At 37.2% G+C, this 24,210-nt stretch overlaps 1 protein-coding gene across 2 annotated transcripts in view; it reads left to right on the top strand.

Moving 5' to 3' along the window:
- ORC2 (origin recognition complex subunit 2) overlaps positions 1-24,210 on the top strand; it is a 50,231-nt gene that overhangs the window by 12,323 nt on the left and 13,698 nt on the right. For both annotated transcript variants that reach the window (XM_007469207.1, XM_007469208.1), the window contains exons 4-10: positions 3,405-3,494; positions 7,650-7,742; positions 8,815-8,846; positions 10,792-10,852; positions 13,083-13,276; positions 14,251-14,349; positions 23,818-23,927. In XM_007469207.1, coding sequence (XP_007469269.1) covers positions 3,405-3,494; positions 7,650-7,742; positions 8,815-8,846; positions 10,792-10,852; positions 13,083-13,276; positions 14,251-14,349; positions 23,818-23,927 — 679 coding nt within the window. The remainder of the gene's footprint in view (positions 1-3,404; positions 3,495-7,649; positions 7,743-8,814; positions 8,847-10,791; positions 10,853-13,082; positions 13,277-14,250; positions 14,350-23,817; positions 23,928-24,210) is intronic.

Below are 24,210 nucleotides of genomic sequence, written 5' to 3'. Positions count from 1 at the left end.
TATAGAAGAATTTCTTTAAAAATGTGTAATGAAAAGAAAGATTGACAAATTAAACTAATTAAAATTCAGAACTTCTCAAGAAGACAAACCACTAGGAGAAAATATAGCAAAAGACATATCTATTAAAGAACTGTTACCCAAAATATACAAAGAGCTCTTAAAACTCAACAATAAGAAAACAAACAACCTGATTAAAAAATGGGCAAAGGACCTGGACATCTCACCAAAGAAGATACCCAGATGGCAGATAAGCATATGAAAAGATGTTAACATTATATGTCATTAAGGAATTGCAAATTCAGACAACAGTGGGATACCACTACACATCTCTTAGAATGGCCAAAATCCAGGACTTCCCTGGTGGTCTAGTGGCTAAGACTTCACCTTCCAATGTGGGGGAAACGGGTTCGATCCCTGGTCGGGGAGCTAAGATCCCACATGGCTCACAGCCAGAAAACCATAACAGAAAACAGAAGCAATATTGTAACAAATTCAATAAAGACTAAAAAAAATGGTCCACATCAAAAAAAAAAAAAATCTTAAAAAAAATAAAGAATGGCCAAAATCCAGAATATTGACACCACCAAATGCTGACAGAGATGTGGAGTAACAAGAACCCATTTACTACTAGTGGGAATGTAAAATGGTACAGCTCCTTGGAAGACAGTTTGGCAGCTTATTACAAACTAAACATATTCTTACCATGTGACCTAGCAGTTGTGTTCCTTCATATTTACTCAAACGAGTTGAAATCTTTTGTCCACCCAAAAACCTGCACACACAGATGTTTGTAGCAGCTTTGTTCATAATTGCCAAGGCTTAGAAGCAACCAAGAAGTCAACCAAGGATAAATAAACTGATACATCCATGCAGTGGGATATTATTCAGTGCTAAAAAAAATAATAAGTTATCAATCTATGAAAAGACATGGAGGAGCCTTAAATGCATATTGCTAAATGAAAGAAGTCAATCTGAAAAGGCTACATACTGTATGATTCCAACTCTATGACATTCTGGAAAAGGCAAAACTATACAGACAGTAAAAGAAGACATTGGTTGCCAAGGGTCAGGAGTAAGGAAAGGATGAATAGATGGAGTACAGAGGATTTTTAAGGCAGTGAGTCCATTCTGTATGATACTATAATGATGGATACATGTCATCGTACTTTTGTCAAAACCTATAGAATGTACAACAGCGAGAGTAAACCGTAATGTAAACTATGGACTCTGGGTGATAATGAAGTGTCAGCAGAGGTTCATTGATTCTAACAAATGTACCACTCTGTTTTTTTTGTTTTTTAATTTTAATTTATTCATTTTTTTGTTTTTTTACAAATGTACCATCTGGTGTGAGATACTGATAATGGGGGGAGACTGTGGATATGTAGGGCAGGAGATACATGGGAAATCTCTGCACCTTCCACTTGGTTGTGAACCTAAAACTGCTCTGAAAAATAAAGTCTGTTTTTTAAAAATTCAGTACTTCTCTTCATCAAATGACATTATCAAGAAGTGAAAATACAAGACACAGGATAGAGAAGATATTTCTTCTTCTGGAAATAAGAAACCCGTAAAAAGGTGTTAAGCTTCATTAGTGACTAGGGAAAGGAAATTAAAATGCCTTTCCCCGTGAGATTCATTTTGTACCCACTAGCTTGGCAAAGATTAAGGAGTTTAGGTAATACCAAGTGTTCGTGCATATACACACCAATGGGAACTCTTAAGCAATAAAGGGAGCAAACACTGACTTCGGAAAAGTTTGGACCTTTAATAAACTCATTAAAGGTTTGGGGACTTCCCTGGCATCACAGTGGTTAAGAATCTGCCTGCCAGTGCAGGGGATGTGGGTTCGATCCCTCCTCTGGGAAGATCCCACAAGCCACGGCTTAACTAAGCCCATGCATCATAACTACTGAGCCTGTGCTCTAGAGCCCACGAGCCACAACTACTGAGCCTGTGTGCCACAACTACTGAAGCCCACACGCTCTAGGGCCTGTGTGCCCCAACTACTGAGCCCACGTGCTGCAACTGCTGAAGCCCACATGCCTAGAGCCCATGCTCTGCTACAAAGAGAAGCCACCACAATGAGAAAACTGCACACCACAACGAAGAGTAGCCCCCGCTCACCACAACTACAGAAAGCCTGCTGGCAGCAATGAAGACCCAGTGCAGCCAAAAAATTTTTTTAAAAAGTTTGGCACAATAATAAACCCATTACATGTTAACATAAATTACATGTATTTTGATGAAAAATATCTTTCAAAAGATTATTGAAGCAGGCATAGTTTTATATTTTTGCAAATCTCTTTAATGTCTGACTTAATAGAAAACAGCTGGATTTTCATATCTGCTCATGCATTCCGTTAGCTGACAGGGGCGATGTCACCACACATCATATAGTTTCTGGATTACCTCAACATACACTCATGATTGAGGGTCAGAGAGTCAGATCTTGTCTTAGTGTTACTATGAAACAGTTTCAGCCTCAGGGACCTCAGAGACACCCTACCCGCCACCCCGTAACAGACTACATTTTGAGAATCACTGTGATAGCAAGTAGACTACTAGCCACGAGTGTCCGGTATGTTGTAGGTAGCAGTTGTTATTTAAAGGGAGGATTAAAGAATGAAATTAAGTCAGGGTCTTAGTTGAGAGTAAGAGAACTTCTATCATATAACAACTGTTTAAATCTCAACTTCAGGGCTTCCCTGGTTGCGCAGTGGTTAAGAATCCGCCTGCCAACGCATGGGACGTGGGTTCAAGCCCTGGTCCGGGAAGATCCCACATGCTGCCAAGTAGCCAAGCCCATGCGCCACAACTACTGAGCCTGTGCTCTGGAGCCCACGAGCCACAACTACTGAGCCCATGCTCCTAGAGCACATGCTCCGCAACAAGAAAAGCCACGGCAATGAGAAGCCCACGCACCACAGCGAAGAGTAGCCCCCGCTCGCCACAACTAGAGAAAGCCCGCATGCAGCAACGAAGACCCAACACAGCCAAAAATAAAATAAATGAAATAAATAAATTTATAAAAAAAAAAAAGAAGCATAACTAATAAAGTCCCTTTTGTCCTCCCTCCTCAGGGGCAACTTCTATCATGAATTGAATGCATATCCCTCTAGTCTGGAGTGTTTTTTAGTGGGCTTTTTATTGTTGTTGTGTTTGTTTATATATTTTTGTGTATCTGTGAATAACATGTTAGATTCTGTGTTTTAAAATTTATGTAAACAGTATCATAGTCTACTGTGTGTTTTTAATATCTTATTTATAAATATGTATTGTTAAACATTTATGCAAGACAGTGAGGGGTACAAATCCTAAGTTTTTGTTAAAATTCTGTCTTTTTTTTCCTGTTAATTAACCTCACCCATTTTTCCTAAATGTATGTTGCATTTTTCTTTCAGAATCCTTGAAAAATGGCTCTGCTACAGATGGTGGGAATAAAGTTTATTCTTTTCAGAATAGAAAACACCCTGAAAAGATGGCTAAATTAGGTATGTTGCTTTTCTGACTTCTGTAATCACTATTCACCTTTTCTAAGGTGTACTTAACCACATTTCCCACTGTTATCACCCCATTGCATTCACTAAAAGAATGTATGAGGGATGTTATTTTATTTTCAAGCATACTTAAAGTCATTAGTTTTTTTAATGCTCAGATGTCTTCTGTTCTCAGCTAGGTTCTAAAGTTATAGTAGAGACCCTGTCTTAGATTCCTTCCCACAACATCTAGCATAGGCTCTTAACAAATTTTTGTTATGTAAACAAGTGACTTAAGTCACACAGAGATATTCTGAATTTATTGAATAAGAGTTTTACACTGTATGTAGAAGAAAAGAGTTCGTATTATAGAAAATTATTTATGTAAAATTGTTAGGAATGGGCTCTTCTAACATTTTTCTTACCCAGGTTACCACTTATACTAATTACACGTGAATTACTGATTTTCAGAGAACTAGACTTAAATAAATTATATATAACATTAAAATTAAACTAGCAATTTAATTCTTTTTAAAAATTCGGGTGGCACTATCCTTGGATCCTGTGGCATGAGGGGTCATCAGTTTTGAAAGCTTTGAGGAAAGGAAATAACATGTGAAAGCACTTTAAAGTTAAGGAGGTCTATAAGTTTATGGAAGTTTGGGAATACCAAAAAGTTAAGAGCAAGGGAGTAATAATTAACTGCCTGGCAAAATGTAGTCGTTGTATATGAGGACTTATAGTCTATAATTATAGAACATCTATATATGTGTCTTAAGTGGTGTATTTTTATGCAGTCATTGTAGTCAGTGATCATTTAAACATTCAAATGAATGTCACACTTGTTGAGTGTTGACACTGATGAGGGACATATAAGAAGTAATTATAAGACCTGTGTTTCTGAATGTAATACAATTTAAGCATTTGCAAAATTCAGTTTTTCTGAAAGGTATAATATTATATGCATCATTAATTTTGAACCTAACATGGTACATACAGTAATTTACACTAATTGATGTGTTTCTTAGAGTTTATTATCTACATAAAGAAATCTAAAAAGTTTTTGATACAAATGAACTTATTTACAAAACAGAAATAGACTCACAGACCTAGAAAACACACTTATGGTTACCAAAGGGGAAAGTGGGGGGAGGTTTAAATTAGGAGTCTGGGATTAACAGATACACACTACTATATAGAAAATAGACCTACTTACTGTATAGCACAGGGAACTATACTTGATATTTTGTAATAACCTATATGGGAAAAGAATCTGAAAAAAACGGAATCACTTTGCTGTACACCTGGCTTTAAATCAAGTATACTTCAATAAAAAATAAATTAATTTAAGAAAAGAAATTAAAAAATTTTTGATCTGTAAAAATGACTGAATTCTGTGTAGGATCTCTGGGACACCAGAGGAAAATGCTAATATAATTACTAGAGGAAAGATCAGCTAGACACCAAGGCCAAAGTGAAACCCTAATGACAATGAAGCATTGGAGAAAGAGAACTAATAGTGAAAAGAAAAATGGAACCTCACTGGAGTAATCAAGTAGAAGTTCCCTGAGTGGATAGTCAACATGCACATAACTGCAGTGATACATGTCTCATATCTATATGTGCTGTGAGGAACTTAAGTATTGTTATGATGGGCATTTCTATCATCACATCTGAAAGAAATATAGTCATGAAAAGATAGTTTTCTGGATAGTTTAAGACTGATCATACTTTCCAAAATCTGTGTTTAGTTAGGACCTGTGTTTAGTTATGTCGCTTTTTGACTTATTATTTTTGCTAATTGTGTTTATATCTAAATATATCAATAAAATAGAATGCCTTAATATTTTAAAATAAGTTATGATCTGTCAGAAAATCATATATTACTCTGAGTATAAAAGATGATTAAATATAATTGGACTAACCAAGATATAGGGCTAGAAATAGAGCAAGAGTTAGATTGGAAGGCTTTGTAAAACACAGAGAACACGTCCAGGATGAGTAAGTAAATGCAAAGAAAAAGCAAAGGTAGAATTACCACATAGAAAGGACAAGGACAGTAAGGAGTTTGACCAGCTTGAAGAAAGATGAATTTAAGGAAATTGAAACTAGATTGGATAGATAGGATCACATAATAACCTGATGAGAAGTTATTATTAGGCAAAAAGGAGTTTTATTTTAAAATTTCTAATACATTGCAGACCAGTTGTTTTGTGAAATATAATACAAATGAATTAGAAAATTAAATATTTGCCCCAATTTTTTGTTATTGAAATTAATATCCATACATGGATGACTGTCTCTTGTTTCCTTTCCTCTTCAATTCTTCCTTTTTCTTCCTTTCTCCTTTTGTAGTTTAAAGTTATTTAAAAGCAGAGAATTTTTATGTTTCAATATAAAACCAAAATGATCTCAGCTAAGTTCCTTTGTACTTTTGTGGCTTTTTGTTGATATGAAGGTTTTTTTCCTATCCTGTGGATCAACAGCCTTTAATCCAAACATGGCATATTTTTCTGGTGTAAAGAGAAGGCCAACGCCTGAGCTGCAGGTTAGAATGCTTAGGAGGATGAGGGCAGTGAAGTAGAGATGGAATAACTACCAACAGTAGCCAGGGACCAGGCTAATACCATGGAACCCAGATGGAGGAATAATTTCAAAGAAAGATATAAAAAACTTTAATGAATGATACAGAGGATCGAGGAGGTTAAGAAAAAAGAAGCCAGTGTATTTGTAGGGACTGTCATGAATATCTTGGGTCAGTTCCAAGATTGGATAAAGCTGTGTGAAATAGGTTAAAAAGAGTTTGAGTCAGTGAAGTGGCTTAGTTTACACAAATTCAACTATACTTTCTCTTTAAAAAGAAAAAAAGATGGAAGAGAATTTAAAGTGTTCTCAGTGAACAATGTTCTTAGTGTATGAAATGTAAACCTATTCCTTCAGTTAGACTCAATTCCCATATGCCTATCACAGTGTGAGAATGTGAGCATCTTTAAAGATAAACATTGTATTTTTCATTTTAAATGGCCCCCTTTTTAAAAAATATATTTATTTATTTATTTTTGGCTGTGTTGGGTCTTGGTTGCTGCACACAGGCTTTCTCTAGTTGCGGCGACCGGGGGCTACTCTTTGTTGCAGTTCGCGGGCTTCTCATTGCAGTGCTTCTCTTGAGGAGCACGGGCTCTAGGTGTGCGGGCTTCAGTAGTTATGGCATGCAGGCTCAGTAGTTGTGGCTCACGGGCTCTAGGGCGCAGGCTCAGCAGTTGTGGCGCATGGGCTTAGTTGCTCTGTGGCATGTGGGATCTTCCCATACCAGGGCTCAAACCCATGTTCCTTGCATTGGCAGGCAGATTCTTAACCACTGCGCCACCAGGGAAGTCCTGGCCCCTTCTGTTCAGAAGCCAACTATTTCATCTGATGCTCAGTTGAAGAAATGCCATCTGGGACTTCCCTGTCCAGTGGATAAGACTCCACGCTCCCAATGCAGGGGGCCTGGGTTTGATTCCTGGTCAGGGAACTAGATCCCACATGCATGCCGCAACTAAGAGTTCGCATGCCGCAGCTAAAGATCCCCCATGCCACAACTAAGACCCGGCACAGCCAAATAAATGAATAAATAAATATTAATAAAAAAAGAAATGTCATCTGTTCAGTGCTGTATCATATTTTATACATTATTAATATGTGTTAAAGTTTTAGACACAAGTAATAAACCACATTTTATGGGAGACTTAAGAGCTTTAAAAGTATAATTTTAAATATACACAGTTTTCAGTTGATTTTAGATCCCACTTTCTGGCCATTCTTTCTTAACTGTTAGCAGAGATGTGCCTCAAATATATATGGTAAAGAAATGGAAGGAGTATAAACCTGTCAATGGAGAAGAGAGAGGGAGATTGTGTGATAATTGGAGAAACCAGCAAGGTCAAAGTTAGCTCTTTATTTGTATTTTTTTGTGAGACCTGTGGATAACTGAAGGAAGACTTGGAAGACAGTGAGTAAAGGTGAAAGCAGTAGTACTCTTAATATGGCTAGGTTTATTTATCTTTCTGATATTAGTAACAGCAGGTTTCTTTTTTTTAATTTATGTAAGTGAAATAAAGCTATTTCCCCTCTTAATCTACTGTTGTCCATTAAAAGTTTTTTTAATATATTTCTTTTGTCTGTTTACAGCTTCAGAACTAGCAAAAACACCAAGAAAAAGTGTTTCATCCAATTTGAAGAGTGATCCTGAAATTACCATAGACCTTCCTCAGTGTAGCAAGGGTAAGATTTTACTTCACTTCTTTAAAGAGAGTTTTCATAGTTGCTTCAAAGTTATAGTATGTTACTTTTTTTTCTTGTCTAAGTGCATTTTTATATATTTTCTTCTTTTCTGTTCTGAAAATTCATTCAGTAAATGCAGTTAATACCCCAACCTGTGTGCTTCAGTATACCCGTATTTAGCTATCAATAAAAGGGGAAAAGATCTGTGTGGGTTGAAGTTATACAGATTGACAGGGCCAACTAGAAACAGTCTTAAATCCTGTTGTCATTTGCTTGAGTTAGCCAAATGTTCATGGAAGATTTGCTTTGGCAAATACTATCTGAAATAAGGTTTTGGGGATTTGGAAGTCTTTTTTTTTTTTTTTTTGCAGTACGTGGGCCTCTCACTGTTGCGGCCTCTCCCGCTGCGGAGCACAGGCCCAGCCGCTCCGCGGCATGTGGGATCTTCCCAGACCGGGGCATGAACCCATGTCCCCTGCATCGGCAGGCGGACTCTCAACCACTGCACCACCAGGGAAGCCCTGGAAGTCTTATAGTTTGGAGAATTGTGGAACAGTTGTTTTCGAATGACCCATTCTAACTAGATTAAATAGTGTACTTTTAAAATAATGAACAATGAAAAGGACTCCATTTTTTCTTGTTATGTGAGTGCTACAGAAATGTCATTTATGGGAGAAATCATAAAATTAATAGTGACAGTTCAGCCTCTAATGGAGATGCAATTAATTGAGAATTCAATAATATGTAGTGGCTTCTGGGTAGAACCTGCACCTTTGCTTTTTTTTTTTTTTTTTTGCGGTACGCGGGCCTCTCACTGTTGTGGCCTCTCCTGTTGCGGAACACAGGTTCCGGACGCGCAGGCTCAACGGCCATAGGCTCACGGGCCCAGCCGCTCCACGGCATGTGGGATCTTCCCAGACCAGGGCACGAACCCGTGTCGCCTGCATCGGTAGGCAGACTCTCAACCACTGCGCCACCAGGGAAGCCCTGCACCTTTGCTTTTAATGAAACTAGGCTATTATGGAAAGTGAAGTATTTGTAGTAAGTAATGGCTTTTTGTTTCATTCTTTAGGGCATTCTGCTTCAGACAAAGTTCAGTTGAAGGTAAGCAATTGAGTAAAAATAAGGAAAACCCTTAGTGTTACAAAGTTAAGACATGATGAAAAATATCCATTTCATCTTTTAATTTAGATAATACTTTTATCATTTATGGGTATTTGCCAATGAAATACCTAACTTACAGATAAAGAATCTGAGGCTCAGAGAGGTGAAGTGACTTGTCTAAGTTCACCAAACTAGGAAGGAGAAAAGCTGGAAAATGAAGCTAGGTCTTCTGGACCCACCTGTTGTGCCTTTTCTGTGTCAGAACTATCCCTGGGTGTTTTGTTTGTTTGTTTTTAATTTAATTTAATTTATTTATTTTTGTCTGTGTTGGGTCTTCTGGCATTCTTTTTCAAGTTGTGTATCACAACACATTAGTGGGTCTTGTTGATTCCCTAAGAGACCATCAGAAAACCTGTTAATCAGTGGTATTATATTTACATACCACAATAAAAGAGAACATCAGTCTGCAAGTCTTAGTGCACTGTCTTAGAAGGGGGAGTTCAGGAGAGAATATGTATAGGGCTTGGGGATCTGGACTTGAGGGGTTTAAGGCACATCTATCAAGATGGGGAACTGATCTGTATTAGACAGAATTCATGGCATAGTATTTTAGGAGTAGTGGACACAGTGAGGAGAGGGTCTTGAATTGAGTTTTGATAAGTAAACCAATGTTTGATAAGCTAGCTGTTTGCCCTGGTAAGTAGTCTGTTGTCCTGATGGGAAAATAGGTTGCCCAAATGAGCAAACTGTTGAGATAAATTAGTTTGCAGAAATTTCTGTAGCAAACAGTGAAGTTATTTAATAGTTTATAGCCTTATCTTTTTGAGCAAGTATTTTCTGAAATGGTTATTTTGACACAAATATTCTCAGACCTGATAATTAAGCTATATGGATATAGGTTGTCTCAACTCTCAGTCTTGAAATCAGTTTAGTAGGGCATGATCTACAGTTTAAAAAAATGAAATAGAATAAATTAGAAAATTTCTGTTTTATAAGTATTATTTAATTATAATTTGGTTAAGTTATATATGCACATGTGTACTGGATCAAGGTGACAAAACGTAAAAAAGAAATTGTGAGGATCTGGACCAAAGAAGTTTGAAATATACTGTGATATACTTTATAAACCCAATAGGTGATCAGATCACCTATTATAATAGTATTCTTAATATCTCAAATAAAAATTTAGTTATAATATTTGTAACTAGCACTAACAACTTATCACAAGATAACAGACTTAAATTTTTTGTCATATTTTCATGTTGCCAAAAAAACACAGGGTTACTTTATCTTTTTATCAGTACTGTTAAGTTATCATGTATACACCAGTAGGCATTTTATTGTGCTAGAAATTGAATGGTGTTAAAGGATTCTGTAAGGAAAAGAAAAACGTACGTTATACTTCTGTAAAATGTTTAAAAAATTAAAAATACAGAAGTAAAAAGTAGAAATCTTTTTTCTCTCCTTCTCACAGACTACTTTAACACCAGTAAATTTCTCGTACATGCAAAGGCCCACTGCACTAAGTATAGGAGTCCCATTTTCTTGTGCTTACTCATCATCCCTGGACAGTATTACCTTTTTTTAGAAAAAATATTCTGCTAATCTGATGGGTGAAGAATGATTCAAAGGCTGATAAGCTTTTTCTTTACGTAATAATAGAAGTGTATCCTTCGCAGGTGTCTGGAATACAACTTCTAGAACCACTCTAGGAATCCTTTGGAATTCGTTGTATCGTTTTTGTTGTCATAATCTCCCCCCCGCAACAAATTCATATATTGTTGGCTTCCAGGTCTAGGAAGGAGCTCATCTGGTTCTGTGTCTATTGAAAACAAAATATTTTTCTTCCTTTCTAGCCGTTCTTTCACTCAGAGACATCATTAATTTTCATGTCATCATTATTATTTGACTATTTAAACTATACTGCTTTTTTATTTTTAAACAGAACAATGATAAAAGTGAATTTCTGTCAACAGCACCTCGTGGGCTAAGGAAAAGACTAATAGGTGTGTATTTCTTTTTACACTGAGTTTTTATAAAAAGAAGCATCTAAACAGGCAATAATGGTTAAATATACAGGTTCTAGTCTTAGAATGCTTACTTTTTATCTTTGGGCTACCACTTACAGGGACCTCTCTATGCCTCAGTTTTTTTCATTTGCGAAATAGGGATAATAATGGTACCAGCCTCAGAGTTATTTTTAACTCATAACACTTAGCACTATGTCTTTACATTATAGTCAGTGGATATTGAGGTTAGTTAAAATTCTTCAATAAAATAGCATGCCTTTTAGTTTATTTGCCTGAGACAGTTTTAGAAATAGTTCTGTTGATTTATTTAGAAGTTTTATCAATATATTGAAACAATTTTAAATACTTACAGTTGTGCTGAATACTATACAAAGCCAAGTAAACAGACATGGTTCCCGCCTTTGGGGAAATTAAAAATGGTTTGGGTTTTTTTTTTATGTTTTGGGGAGGTCTTTCTGGCCACACCACGTGGCTCGCGGGATCTTAGTTCCCCAGCCCGGGGTTGAACCCGGGCCACGGCAGCGAAAGTGCTGAGTCCTAAACACTGGACTGCCAGGGAGCTCTCTGGTTTGGGGTTTAAATATTTAATTTTGGGGCAAATGACTTTTTGACCTTTATATTTCTGAAAGATGTCAATTCCTTTCTTGGGGTTGAACCCTTGACAATAATGTTAGCTAACATTGCTAAATCTATGCCCTGTAGCCCTTCTTTTTTCAAGGTATAGAGTTGGTAATACATTTTTAATCAACATAAAAATTATAACACTAAATTATTGGATATCTGAAGCAATAAAAGATGATATATGCAATTGATTATTATTTTATGTCAAATACATCCCACATCTTAAGTTTCCTCCTTACCCCACAGAAGAATCCTTTTTAGAGAGAAGGTGAACTTCCTTCTCCTTCTCAATCACCACAAAACAAATATATCAACATGTGTGATGTATTCATGTAAATAGGGTAAAGACATTGTCTGGTACCTCCTACCACTTCTAACCCTTGCATCTACCATGGGCAGCAATCAGTGCAAATCTGAATCTGCTAAGCTATGTATGCCCACAAAATCAAGCCTTTTTTTTTTTTTTTTTTTTTTTCAGTATCTATATTTGTTATTTGCTGACTCTGGATATTCTGAAATATGCTCTTCAAAATAAAGAGTGATTTGCTTAAAATTATTTCATTCATATTTTGGAAGTTAACCTTTTATGATAGTTTTATACTTATTTTGTTGAGTGTAAGTTTTATCCTTACTTTATGATTATAAAACTAGCTTTATTATTTCTGGAGCGCGGTGGGGGTGGCTACGGTTTGTTTAAAAATATAATTCTTATATCTACTATGGGATGGATTGTGCGTATGTATTAATAGTACTTAAAGTAGTAGCTGTCATTTATTGAGTGCTCTATCAGTTAGGATGGCATTTTCAGTAGGCAGCAATGGAAAATTGTATAACAATGGCTTAAGCCATGGACACTGAAGTATCTCACATCATAAGAAGTCTAGGGATACACAGTTCACGGTTGATGTAGTGACTCAACAGTGTCATGAAGGATACAGGTTCTTCCTATCTTTTCGCTTTGCTGCTGGCATTTTTCATCTTTAGTTTTGATATTTTATATTGCAAAATGGCTTCCATAGCTTTAAGCTATGGGTATAAGTAAGGGGCTTTCCTTCCATAAGTGAGGAAAATCTTCCCCCAGAAGCTTCCAGCAAATTTCCCCTCAAGTTTCATTGGTTAAAGGTTTACATGGCCAACTCTAGTTGCAAAGGAGGCTGAGAGAGCATGTATCTGGCAAAGGAAAAGACAATTAAATTACTGTGATTATTTACCCCTTAGGGTGGAGCACATTGCCACATTTTACGATGAATTCTATTAGCAAGGAAGAAGGAAAGAGAATGGTATTAGGTATGACTGACAATTTCTGCCACATTTCCTTTGTGTTAGGCATTGTTAGTTGCTTTACGTGCATTTCAATGTAATCTTCACAGTGCTTTATTAAATTAGGCACTGGTAGCCTCATTTGATAAGTGAGGAAACTGGTGCTCAGAAAACTTACATAACTAGCTCTGGTGAAGTCATCAGCAAGTAATGACAAAACCAGAAGTCACAATCTCTTACTTCAAAGCCTACGCTGTTCCTAATACCCCAGAATGCCTCTCTTGTCAGACTGTCCAATTTTCCCAATTGCTTCCTCCCCGCACAGTTCCAAGGTTTCATTCTGACAGTGAAAGTGAATATTCTGCTTCCAACTCGGAGGACGATGAAGGGGTTGCACAGGAATGTGAAGAGGACACTAATGAAGTCATATTGAGCGAACAGATTCAAGCTCAGAATAGAGTAGTTTCGACTCCTGTTTGCAAAGAAACGCCTTCTAAGAAAATGAAAAGAGATAAAACAGTAAGTGAAGAGAGTCTTTAAAGAAAAATCAGTAATATCTGAAAGATAAGCTACCTAAGAGATCCAAATGGGAGCGTGAACATAATTTTTTTTCTTCACTTTTCTACATTTTCTCAGCCTTTCACATAAATTCCTGCATATATTTGTGTCTATTTCTGGACTTCGTATCCTGGCCTCCCTGTATCAGTACCATAGTATATGCTAAAGGTGACAATTCAGTTGAATAAAAAAGAGCTTTTAAATAAATATTAATTGGATAATTGGAGGCAAGACTTCTCAGCATACACCTTTTTATATAGTTTCATTTTTATAACGTTGCTGATGTAACAGTGTAAGTAATAAATGATGTGACTATGGACCCATGTTGGGTCGTTTGGAGAACACTGCACATATTATGGCCTGAGAAAAGGCTAATTATCCCAGCATGCTCTGTAAAGACTCAGAGCAGTCTAGGAAGCCTCCTGCTTGAATGACTTTCCATTCCTTCCTTACCACCACGGAGCTCAGTCCTGCCCCAAATCAGTAGAACACGTGGTGAGTCATTTTACTGGAATAGTAGGCAAGTCTTTTTTTACCTTGCTGTTGATGTCTTTCTCATTTCCACAGTCCTTCAACTGTACTGATTAAAGGATTTACTAGGAGTGTGTGAGGCAAAACAAAAGTCCTGATGTGTAAAAACCCTTTTTTTTTCCCCAGTCTAAATGGGAATTATATGTTGGAATTTAGGAATCGTTTTTGGGCCGACTACTTCAATCTAGTCATTTTCTTCAACTTTTATGACCCTAAGAGTTACTCAGTTTTATTACTGGAATTAAATTTGCTTGGTCCTTAGTCTGTGTTTTTGCTTCAAAAAGAAAATACTGACGGCCAAGTAAAGAATTTCACATATCCTGTTTATGCTAATATTACTGTCTAGTCCTCATATAAAACAAATATCTGAAACTAAGAACTCACTTTGCTTTGTCCACTTTCAGAGTGACTTAGTAGAAGAATATTTTGAAGCCCACAGCAGTTCAAAAGTTTTAACCTCTGATAGAACACTGCAGAAACTAAAGAGGGCTAAACTGGATCAGGTATGTTGCAAGGAGTGTTACTTGTAAATTGTTCTTATTGTGAGCTGAAAAATATAGTACATAAGCAGCAAATCTGAAGAATAAGTGTATATAGCAGAATACTATCCTGATCAAATGAAACACAAATTAGTGTGACATCACTATTGCGTATTTTATTATGTAAATGGTAACTGGTTCACTGGATCAGAATTGTTTGACGTACTCTAATTATACATGTATAATTACGTATTTTTCTCTTATTTATCGTTTCTTCAGGATCTATAATAATCATCAGGGTCATAGTTTCTTTTTTTAATTTATTGAAGTATAGTTGATTTACAATGTTGTATTAATTTTTACTGTACAGCAAAGTGATTCAGTTATACCTGTATATATATATTTTTCATATTCTTTTCCATTATGGTTTATCACAGGATTTTCTTTTTTTAACATCTTTATTAGAGTATAATTGCTTTACAATGGTGTGTCAGTTTCTGCTTTATAACAAAGTGAATCAGTTATACATATACATGTGTCCCCATATCTCTTCCCTCTTGCATCTCCCTCCCTCCCACCCTCCCTATCCCACCCCTCTAGGTGGTCACAGAGCACTGAGCTGATCTCCCTGTGCTATGCGGCTGCTTCCCACTAGCTATCTGTTTTATGTTTGGTAGTGTATATATGTCCATGACACTCTCTCATTTTGTCCCAGCTTACCCTTCCCCTCCCCGTATCCTCAGGTCCATTCTCTAGTAGGTCTGCATCTTTATTGCCATCTTGCCCCTAGGTTCTTCTGACCATTTTCTTTTCTTTTTTTTTTTAGATCCCATATATATGTGTTAGCATACGGTATTTGTTTTTCTCTTTCTGACTTACTTCACTCTGTATGACAGTCTCTAGGTCCATCCACCTCACTACAAATAACTCAGTTTCATTCCTTTTTATGGCTTAATAATATTCCATTGTATATATGTATCACAGGATTTTGAATATAGTTCCCTGTGCAGGGTCTTAGTTTCTTTGATATCCATGTACCATTAATCTCTGTTATCAATTTAACCCACATATTCATTGAATCTCACACTGGTCATAAAACAAAGACTGACCTGACTCTCAGTTGAAAACCTTGGCAAAAAGCAGAGGATATTCTGCTTCTTGCTATAATGGAAAGCCTGCCCATTGCAGTAAGGTAACAAGGTTGCTATATACTCTGGTTCCAGTGTCTCATTTTATTAAAAAATAGCATACAGTTAGACTCAGGGCTTTGACAGATACCTCACTAAGAGAGGACAAAAAACCATCTGAATAAGAAAATCTTTCATTAGCAAGTGGGCTTGAGGGACTTCCCTGGCGATCCTTGGTTAGGACTCTGTGCTTCCACTGCAGGGGGCATGGGTTCAATCCCTGGTCAGGGAACTAAGATCCCACAAGCCATGCAGCCAAAAAAAAAAAAAGAAAGTGGGCTTGATAATTTAAGTCAAGAAGAGATTGTTATTGACTCAGAGAGAATCAAGATTTTATTATTTTCTGAAATAGGAATTCAGTGCAATTTCCTAAGGTATACAGGGCTTTTGACAGAGTTTTCAAGCTATAGAAAAGAGAGAAGAGAGGTTTACCATAGGGTAAACCTCTATGGCTTGGATGACGTGATGCTGTGTGGTTGGGGGTTTTTGGTTTTTTCTGTTTTGTTTGTTTCTTTCCACCTGTCTCATAGTTATTGCAACTCAGATCAGAGACTAGCTGAAAACATGTGTCAAGAAACCAAGCTGTTCCAGGAAGAGGTGGCACTAACATCTGCTTAGTGCATGTATATATTTTTTTTATATACAGCAGGTTCTTTTTAGTCATCAGTTTTATACACATCAGTGTATACATGTCAATCCCAATCTCCCAGTTCATCCCACCACACCCACCCACCACCACTTTTCCCTCTTGGTGTCCATATGTTTGTTCTCTACATCTGTGTCTCTATTTCTGCACTGCAAACCGGTTCATCTGCACCATTTTTCTAGGTTCCACATATATGTGTTAATATATGATATTTACTTTTCTCTTTCTGACTTACTTCACTCTGTATGACAGTCTCTAGATTCATCCACATCTCTACAAATGGCCCAATTTGGTTCCTTCTTATGGCTGAGTAATATTCCATTGTATATATGTGCCACATCTTCTTTACCCATTTGTCTGTTGATGGGCATTTAGGTTGCTTCCATGACCTGGCTATTGTAAATAGTGCTGCAGTGAATATTGGGGTGCATGTGTCTTTTTGAATTATGGTTTTCTCTGAGTATATGCCCAGTAGTCAGATTGCTGGGTCATATGGTAATTCTACTTTTAGTTTTTTAAGGAACCTGCATACTGTTCTCCATAGTGGCTGTATCAATTTACATTCCCACCAACAGTGCAAGAGGTTTCCCTTTTCTCCACATCCTCTCCAGCATTTGTTGTGTGTAGATTTTCTGATGATGCCCATTCTAACTGGTGTGAGGTGATACCTCATTGTAGTTTTGATTTACGTTTCTCTTATAATTAGTGATGTTGAGCATCTTTTCATGTGCTTCTTGGCCATCTGTATGTCCTCTTTGGAGAAATGTCTGTTTAGGTCTTCTGCCCATTTTTGGATTGGGTTGTTTGTTTTTTTAATATTGAGCTGTTTATGTATTTTGGAGATTAATCCTTTGTTGATTCGATTGCAAATATTTTCTCCCATTCTGAGGGTTGTCTTTTTGTCTTGCTTGTAGTTTCCTTTGCTTTGAAAAAGCTTTTAAGTTTCATTAGGTCCCATTTGTTTATTTTTATCTCCATTATTCTAGGAGATGGATCAAAAAAGATCTTGCTGTGATTTATGTCAAAGAGTGTTCTTCCTATGTTTTCCTCTAAGAGGTTTTTTTTTTTTTTTTTTGTGGTACACGGGCCTCTCACTGTTGTGGCCTCTCCTGTTGCGGAGCACAGGCTCCAGATGCGCACGCTCAGCGGCCATGGCTCATGGGCCTCACCGCTCCGCGGCATGTGGGATCTTCCCGGACCAGGGCACGAACCCGTGTCCCCTGCATTGGCAGGCATACTCTCAACCACTGCACCACCAGGGAAGCCCTCCTCTAAGAGTTTTAGAGTGTCCAGTCTTACATTTAGGTCTTTAATCCACTTTGAGTTTACTTTTGTGTATGGTGTTAGGGAGTGTTCTAATTTCATTCTTTTACACATAGCTGTCCAGTTTTCCCAGCACCAGTTATTGAAGAGACTGTCTTTTCTCCATTGTATATCCTTGCCTCAGTCATAGATGAGTTAACCATAGGTGCGTGGGTTTATCTCTGGGCTTTCTATCCTGTTCCATTGATCTATATTTCTGTTTTTGTGCCAGTACCATATTGTCTTGATTACTGTAGCTTTGTAGTATAATCTGAAGGCAGGGAGTCTGATTCCTCCAGCTCCGTTTTATTCCCTCAAGACTGCTTTGGCTATTCACAGTCTTTTGTGTCTCCATACAAATTTTAAGATTTTTTGCTCTAGTTCTGTGAAAAATGCCATTGGTAATTTGATAGGGATTGCATTGAATTTGTAGATTGCTTTGGGTAGTATAGTCATTTTCACAGTATTGATTCTTCCAATCCAAGAACATGGTATATCTCTCCATCTGTTGGTATCATCTTTAATTTCTTTCAACAGTGTCTTATAGTTTTCTGCATACAGGTCTCTTGTCTCCCTAGGTAGGTTTATTCCTAGGTATTTATTCTTTTTGTTGCAGTGGTAAATGGGAGTGTTTCCTTAATTTCTCTTTCAGATTTTTCATCATTAGTGTATAGGAATGCAAGAGATTTCTGTGCATTAATTTAGTTTCCTGCAACTTTACCAAATTCATTGATCAGCTCTAGTAGTTTTCTGGTGGCATCTTTAGGATTCTCTCTGTATAGTATCATGTCATCTGCAAACAGTGACAGTTTTACTTCTTCTTTTCCAATTTGTATTCCTTTTCTTTTTTTTTCTCTGATTGCCATGGCTCAGACTTCCAAAACTATGTTGAATAATAGTAGCAAGAGTGGACGTCCTTGTCTTTTTCCTGATCTTAGAGGAAATGCTTTAAGTTTTCCACCATCTCTTGTTTATTTAGTAATGTATTGTTTCCATTGAGAATGATGTTTGCTGTGGGTTTGTCATATATGGCATTTATTATGTTGAGGTAGGTTCCCTCTATGCCCATTTTCTGGAAAGTTTTTATCATAAGTGGGTGTTGAATTTTGTCAAATTTTGTCAAAAGCTTTTGCTGCATCAACCTAAATGCCCATCTATTGAGATGATCATATGGTTTTTGTTCTTCAGTTTGTTAATATGGTGTATCACATTGATTGATTTGCGTATACTGAAGAATCAATCCTTGCATCCCTGGGATAAATCCCACTTGATCATGGTGTATGATCCTTTTAATGTGTTGTTGGATTCTGTTTGCTAGTATTTTGTTCAGGATTTTTGCATCTATATTCATCAGTGATATTGGTCTGTAATTTTCTTTTTTTGTAGTATCTTTGTCTGGTTTTGGTATCAAGGTGATGGTGGCCTGGTAGAATGAGTTTGGGAGTGTTCCTTCGTCTGCAATTTTTTGGAGGAGTTTGAGAAGGATGGGTGTTAGCTCCTCTCTAAATGTTTGATAGAATTCACCTGTGAAGCCATCTGGTCCTGGACTTTTGTTTGTTGGAAGATTTTTAATCACAGTTTTAATTTCATTACTTGCTATTGGTCTGTTCATATTTTCTATTTCTTCCTGGTTCAGTCTTGGAAGGTTATACCTTTCTAAGAATTTGTCCATTTCTTCCAGATTGTCCATTTTATTGGCATAGAGTTGCTTGTAGTAGTCTCTTAGGATGCTTTGTATTTCTGCGGTGTCCGTTGTAACTTTCCTTTTTCATTTCTAATTTTATTGATTTGAGTCCTCTCCCTCTTTTTCATGATGAGTCTGGCTAATGGTTTATCGATTTTGTTTATCTTCTCAAAGAACCAGATTTTAGCTTTATTGATGTTTGCTATTGCTTTCTTTGTTTCTATTTCATATATTTCTGCTCTGATCTTTATGATTTCTTTCCTTCTGCTAACTTTGAGTTTTGTTTGTTCTTCTTTCTCTAGTTACTTTAAGTGTAAGGTTAGGTTGTTTATTTGAGATTTTTCTTGTTTCTTGAGGTAGGCTTGTATAGCTATAAAATTCCCTCTTAGAACTGCTTTTGCTGCATCCCATAGGTTTTGGATCTTCGTGTTTTCATTGTCATTTGTCTCTAGGTACTTTTTTTTTAAATAAATTTACTTATTTATTTATTTTGGGCTGCATTGGATCTTCATTGCTGTGTGTGGGCTTTCTGTAGTTGTGGCAAGCAGGGACTACTCTTTGCTGTGGTGCGTGGGCTTCTCATTGCGGTGGCTTCTCTTGTTGCAGAGTACGGACTCCAGGCATGAAGGCTTCAGTAGTTGTGGCTCACGGGCTTAGGTGCTCTGTGGCATGTGGGATTTTCCCCGACCAGGGCTCGAACTCATGTCCCCTGCGTAGGCAGGCAGATTCTTAACCACTGTACCACCAGGGAAGCCCTGTCTCTAGGTACTTTTTGGTTTCCTCTTTGATTTCTTCAGTGATCTCTTGGTTATTTAGTAATGTATTGTTTAGCCTCCATGTATTTGTGTTTTTTATGGTTTTTTTCCCCGTAATTGATTTCCAATCTCATAATGTTGTGGTCAGAAAAGATGCTTGCTATGATTTCAATTTTCTTAAATTTACTGAGGCTTGATTTGTGACCCAAGATATGATCTGTCCTGGAGAATGTTCCATGTGCACTTGAGAAGAAAGTGTATTCTGCTACTTTTAGGTGGAATGTTCTATAAATATCAATTAAATTTACCTGGTCTATTGTGTCATTTAAAGCTTGTGTTTCCTTATTTATTTTCTGTTTGGATGATCTGTCCATTGGTGTAAGTGGGGTGTTAAAGTCCCCTACTATTATTGTGGTACTGTCAATTTCTCCTTTCATGGTTGTTAGCATTTGCCTTATGTATTGAGGTTCTCCTGTGTTGGGTGCATAAACATTTATAATTGTTATATCTTCTTTTTACATTGATCCTTTGATCATTAGGTAGTGTCCTTCCTTATCTCTTGTAACAGTTTTTATTTTAAAGTCTATTTTGTCTGATATGAGAATTGCTACTCCAGCTTTCTTTTGATTTCCATTTGCATGGAGTATCTTTTTCCATCCCCTCACTTTCAGTCTGAATGTGTCTCTAGGTCTGAAGTGGGTTTCTTGTAGACAGCGTATATATGGGTCTTGTTTTTGTATCCATTCAGCAAGCCTGTGTCTTTTGGTTGGAGCATTTAATCCATTCACGTTTAAGGTAATTATCGATATGTATGTTCCTATTACCATTTTGGGTTTGTTTCTGTAAGTCCTTTTCTTCTCTTGTGTTTCCCACTTAGAGAAGTTCCTTTAGCATTTGTTGTAGAGCTAGTTTGGTGGTGTTGAATTCTCTTAGCTTTTGCTTGTCTGTAAAGCTTTTGATTTCTCTGTTGAATCTGAATGAGATCTTTGCTGGGTAGAGTAATGTTGGTTGTAGGTTCTTCCCTTTCATCACTTTAAGTATATCATGCCACTCCCTTCTGGCTTGTAGAGTTTCTGCTGAGAGATCAGCTGTTAACCTTATGGGATTTTCCTTGTATATTATTTGTATTTTTCCCTTGCTGCTTTCAGTAATTTTTCTTTGTCTTTAATTTTTGCCAGTTTGATTGCTTATGTGTCTCAGCGTGTTTCTCCTTGGGTTTATCCTCTATGGGACTCTCTGTGCTTCCTGGACTTGGGTGGCTCTTTCCTTTCCCATGTTAGGGAGGTTTTCGACTATAATCTCTTCAGATACTTTCTCGGGTCCTTTCTCTCTTCTCTCTCTTCTCCTTCTGGGACCCCTATAATGCGAATGTTGTTGCGTTTTATGTTGTCCCAGAGGTCTCTTAGGCTGTCTTCATTTCTTTTCATTCTTTTTCTTTAGTCTGTTCCGCAGCAGTGAATTCCACCATTCTGTCTTCCAGGTCACTTATCCGTTCTTCTGCCTCAGTTATTCTGCTATTGATTCCTTCTAGTGTATTTTTCATTTCAGTTATTGTTCATCTCTGTTTGTTTGTTCTTTAATTCTTCTAGATCTTTGTTAAACATTCCTTGCATCTTCTCGATCTTTGCCTCCATTCTTTTTCCGAGGTCCTGGATCATCTTCACTATCATTATTCTGAATTCTTTTTCTGGACGATTGCCTATCTCCTCTTCATTTAGTTGTTTTTCTGGGGTTTTATCTTGTTCCTTCATCTGGTGCATAGCCCTCTGCCTTTTCATCTTGTCTGTCTTTGAATGTGGTTTTTGTTCCACAGGCTGCAGGATTGTAGTTCCTCTTGCTTCTTCCTTAGTGCATGTATTTCTTTTTTCTTTTTTCTTTTTTTTGCAGTACACGGGCCTCTCACTGCTGTGGCCTCTCCCGTTGCACAGCACAGGCTCCAGACGCGCAGGCTCAGTGGCCATGGCTCACGGGCCCAGCCGCTGTGCAGCATGTGGCATCCTCCTGGACCGGGGCACGAACCCGTGTCCCCTGCATTGGCAGGTGGACTCTCAACCACTGCACCACCAGGGAAGCCCCACATGTATTTTTATATAAGCAACATGGGGGAAGGAGAAGTGGATTTAGGGCTTTAGAAGTAGGACTTCATAGGACCTAAAGACAGACAGACTTGTTGGAGGATGAAAGAAACACCTGTTACTGATAGTGAAGAAAGGAAGGTCTTTCATTAAACGTGGACATAGCTGACAGATACGGTCATAGTAACATGTGTCAGTGAGCATTTGTTTCTCATGCCTGCGGGTCACCTGGGAGTTGGCTGATCTAGGATTTGCTCCACGTGTCTGTCTTCCTTGTTGGGCCTCCTTGGAAAGTTAGCAGTGGCATGTTCTTCTTATAAAAATGTCAGAGACAGAAGAAGTAGAAAAACAAAAGACCTCTTAAAGCCTGGGCTCAAACTGTCTCAGTGTCACTTCTGCCTCATTCTAGTGGCCACAGTAAGACACGTGGCTGAAAACAAAGTCACAGAACAGGGGATGGGGACTAGACTGCACCCGTTTAGTGGGAGGGATTGCAAAGTCACATTGCAAAGGGTACAGATAGGAGGAGGGGCAAGTATCGGGGCTAATAATGTAATTCTGCACAAATACTAAAGTTTGAAATGAAGGTGAATAGGTGACATAACATTTCAGAGTTCACACTAAGTGTGAGTATGCTCTGATAATACAGTATAAATAACTGCTGAAAATGACACTAGTCCTTTATCTGCTTTTCAGGGCTCTAGACGTTAGGAAAAAAACATCAGATGGAGAGAGAAATTTTTGAAATCTACTACTTTACAGTTTTACTTAGAGTTAGTCCTATTTCTCTTTAAGTATATGGATGAATAAAAACTGTATAGGCTAGAGTGCGTGGAATCTTGGTTGCTGCTTTAGTCTTCAGTATTAAAAAAATATTTTACTTAAAGGATAAAATCATGAAAACACAGTAGTGCCAGGTTAAAAATGCATATACAGCTTCTTACTAGAGTTTTCATTTCAAGAAGTGAGCTGTGTTTGAGTCACTAGCATGAATTTTCAAGTTTGGGGTACAGAGCAATGTATCTTCCTCAGTTTATTTTTACATTATTGTTTTAAAAACTTTGCCGTATTTACCAAAGATAAAGGATTTGTTAGAAACAGCTTTTAAAGAGGAGCAGTGAATTTTACTACTGATAATGGTAAATTATAAAGAAACTTGACTTTTCTGAGAATTAATATTGAACTGTTACCTTAAGCTTTTACATTTTTTCAAATCCATAGGTTTTTATTTTTTTATTTTATTTATTTATTTTTTTTTTGCGGTACGCGGGCCTCTCACTGCTGTGGCCTCTCCCGTTGCGGAGCACAGGCTCCGGACGCACAGGCTCAGTGACCATGGCTCATGGGCCCAGCCGCTCCGCGGCATGTGGGATCTTCCCGGACCGGGGCTCAAACCCGTGTCCCCTGCATCGGCAGGCGGACTCTCAACCACTGCGCCACCAGGGAAGCCCTCCATAGGTTTTGAGAAGAGTGTCTGGATTTGTTGTCAAAGCTGGCAGGCAGGTTTAATTGTCTCCTTATGGTAACAATATTTTTAGAAATTAAAGACTTATATTGATATTTGGAATTTATAGTCATGTAAATGGTTCTAGAGAAAACGTAGCAAATTCTTTACTGTTTTACATATTTGTACTTTAAAATGTATAAAACATTTTAAGAAAGAAATATTGAAATATTATGTGTATTCTCAGTAGATGCACTCATTACCAAACCTGATTCAAGTAATATTTCCACTGGTGGCCTCTTCTAACCTCCACCTGTAAGGAAGTATTTTTAGAGTGGATTGATGTGATGTATGTGGATTGAGAGTGATTTTCTTCCCTCCCTCTTTTTTTTTTTAAAGCAAACTTTGCATAACTTATTGAGCAAGGTTTCTCCTTCCTTTTCTGCTGAACTTAAACAACTAAATCAACAATATGAACAGTTATTTCATAAATGGATGTTGCAGTTACAGTAAGTACTATTATCATTGTCAACCTTTGTAAAATAAAGAATAATATATATTTACATGTTTATGTTAAAATCAAAGCAGTTTGACATTTAATTTTCTTTTTGCAATGAACTTGATGTGTATTTTTACTTATATGTAAAAATTTGAAAAAACAGGTGTTTTCCCAAGTTTATGACCCAAATGTAGAAATGTCATATTATTATATGACTCTTCTCAGAAATTCCAATTTTCAAGAAATTTGTCTTTTCTAAGTTTTTTTTTTTTTTTTTTTTTTTTTTTTTTACG

This window comes from Lipotes vexillifer, unplaced genomic scaffold (assembly GCF_000442215.2).
Source record: "Lipotes vexillifer unplaced genomic scaffold, Lipotes_vexillifer_v1.1 scaffold648, whole genome shotgun sequence".
Taxonomy (NCBI): Eukaryota; Metazoa; Chordata; class Mammalia; order Artiodactyla; family Lipotidae; genus Lipotes; species Lipotes vexillifer.
This window is presented reverse-complemented; position numbering and strand designations above follow the sequence as displayed.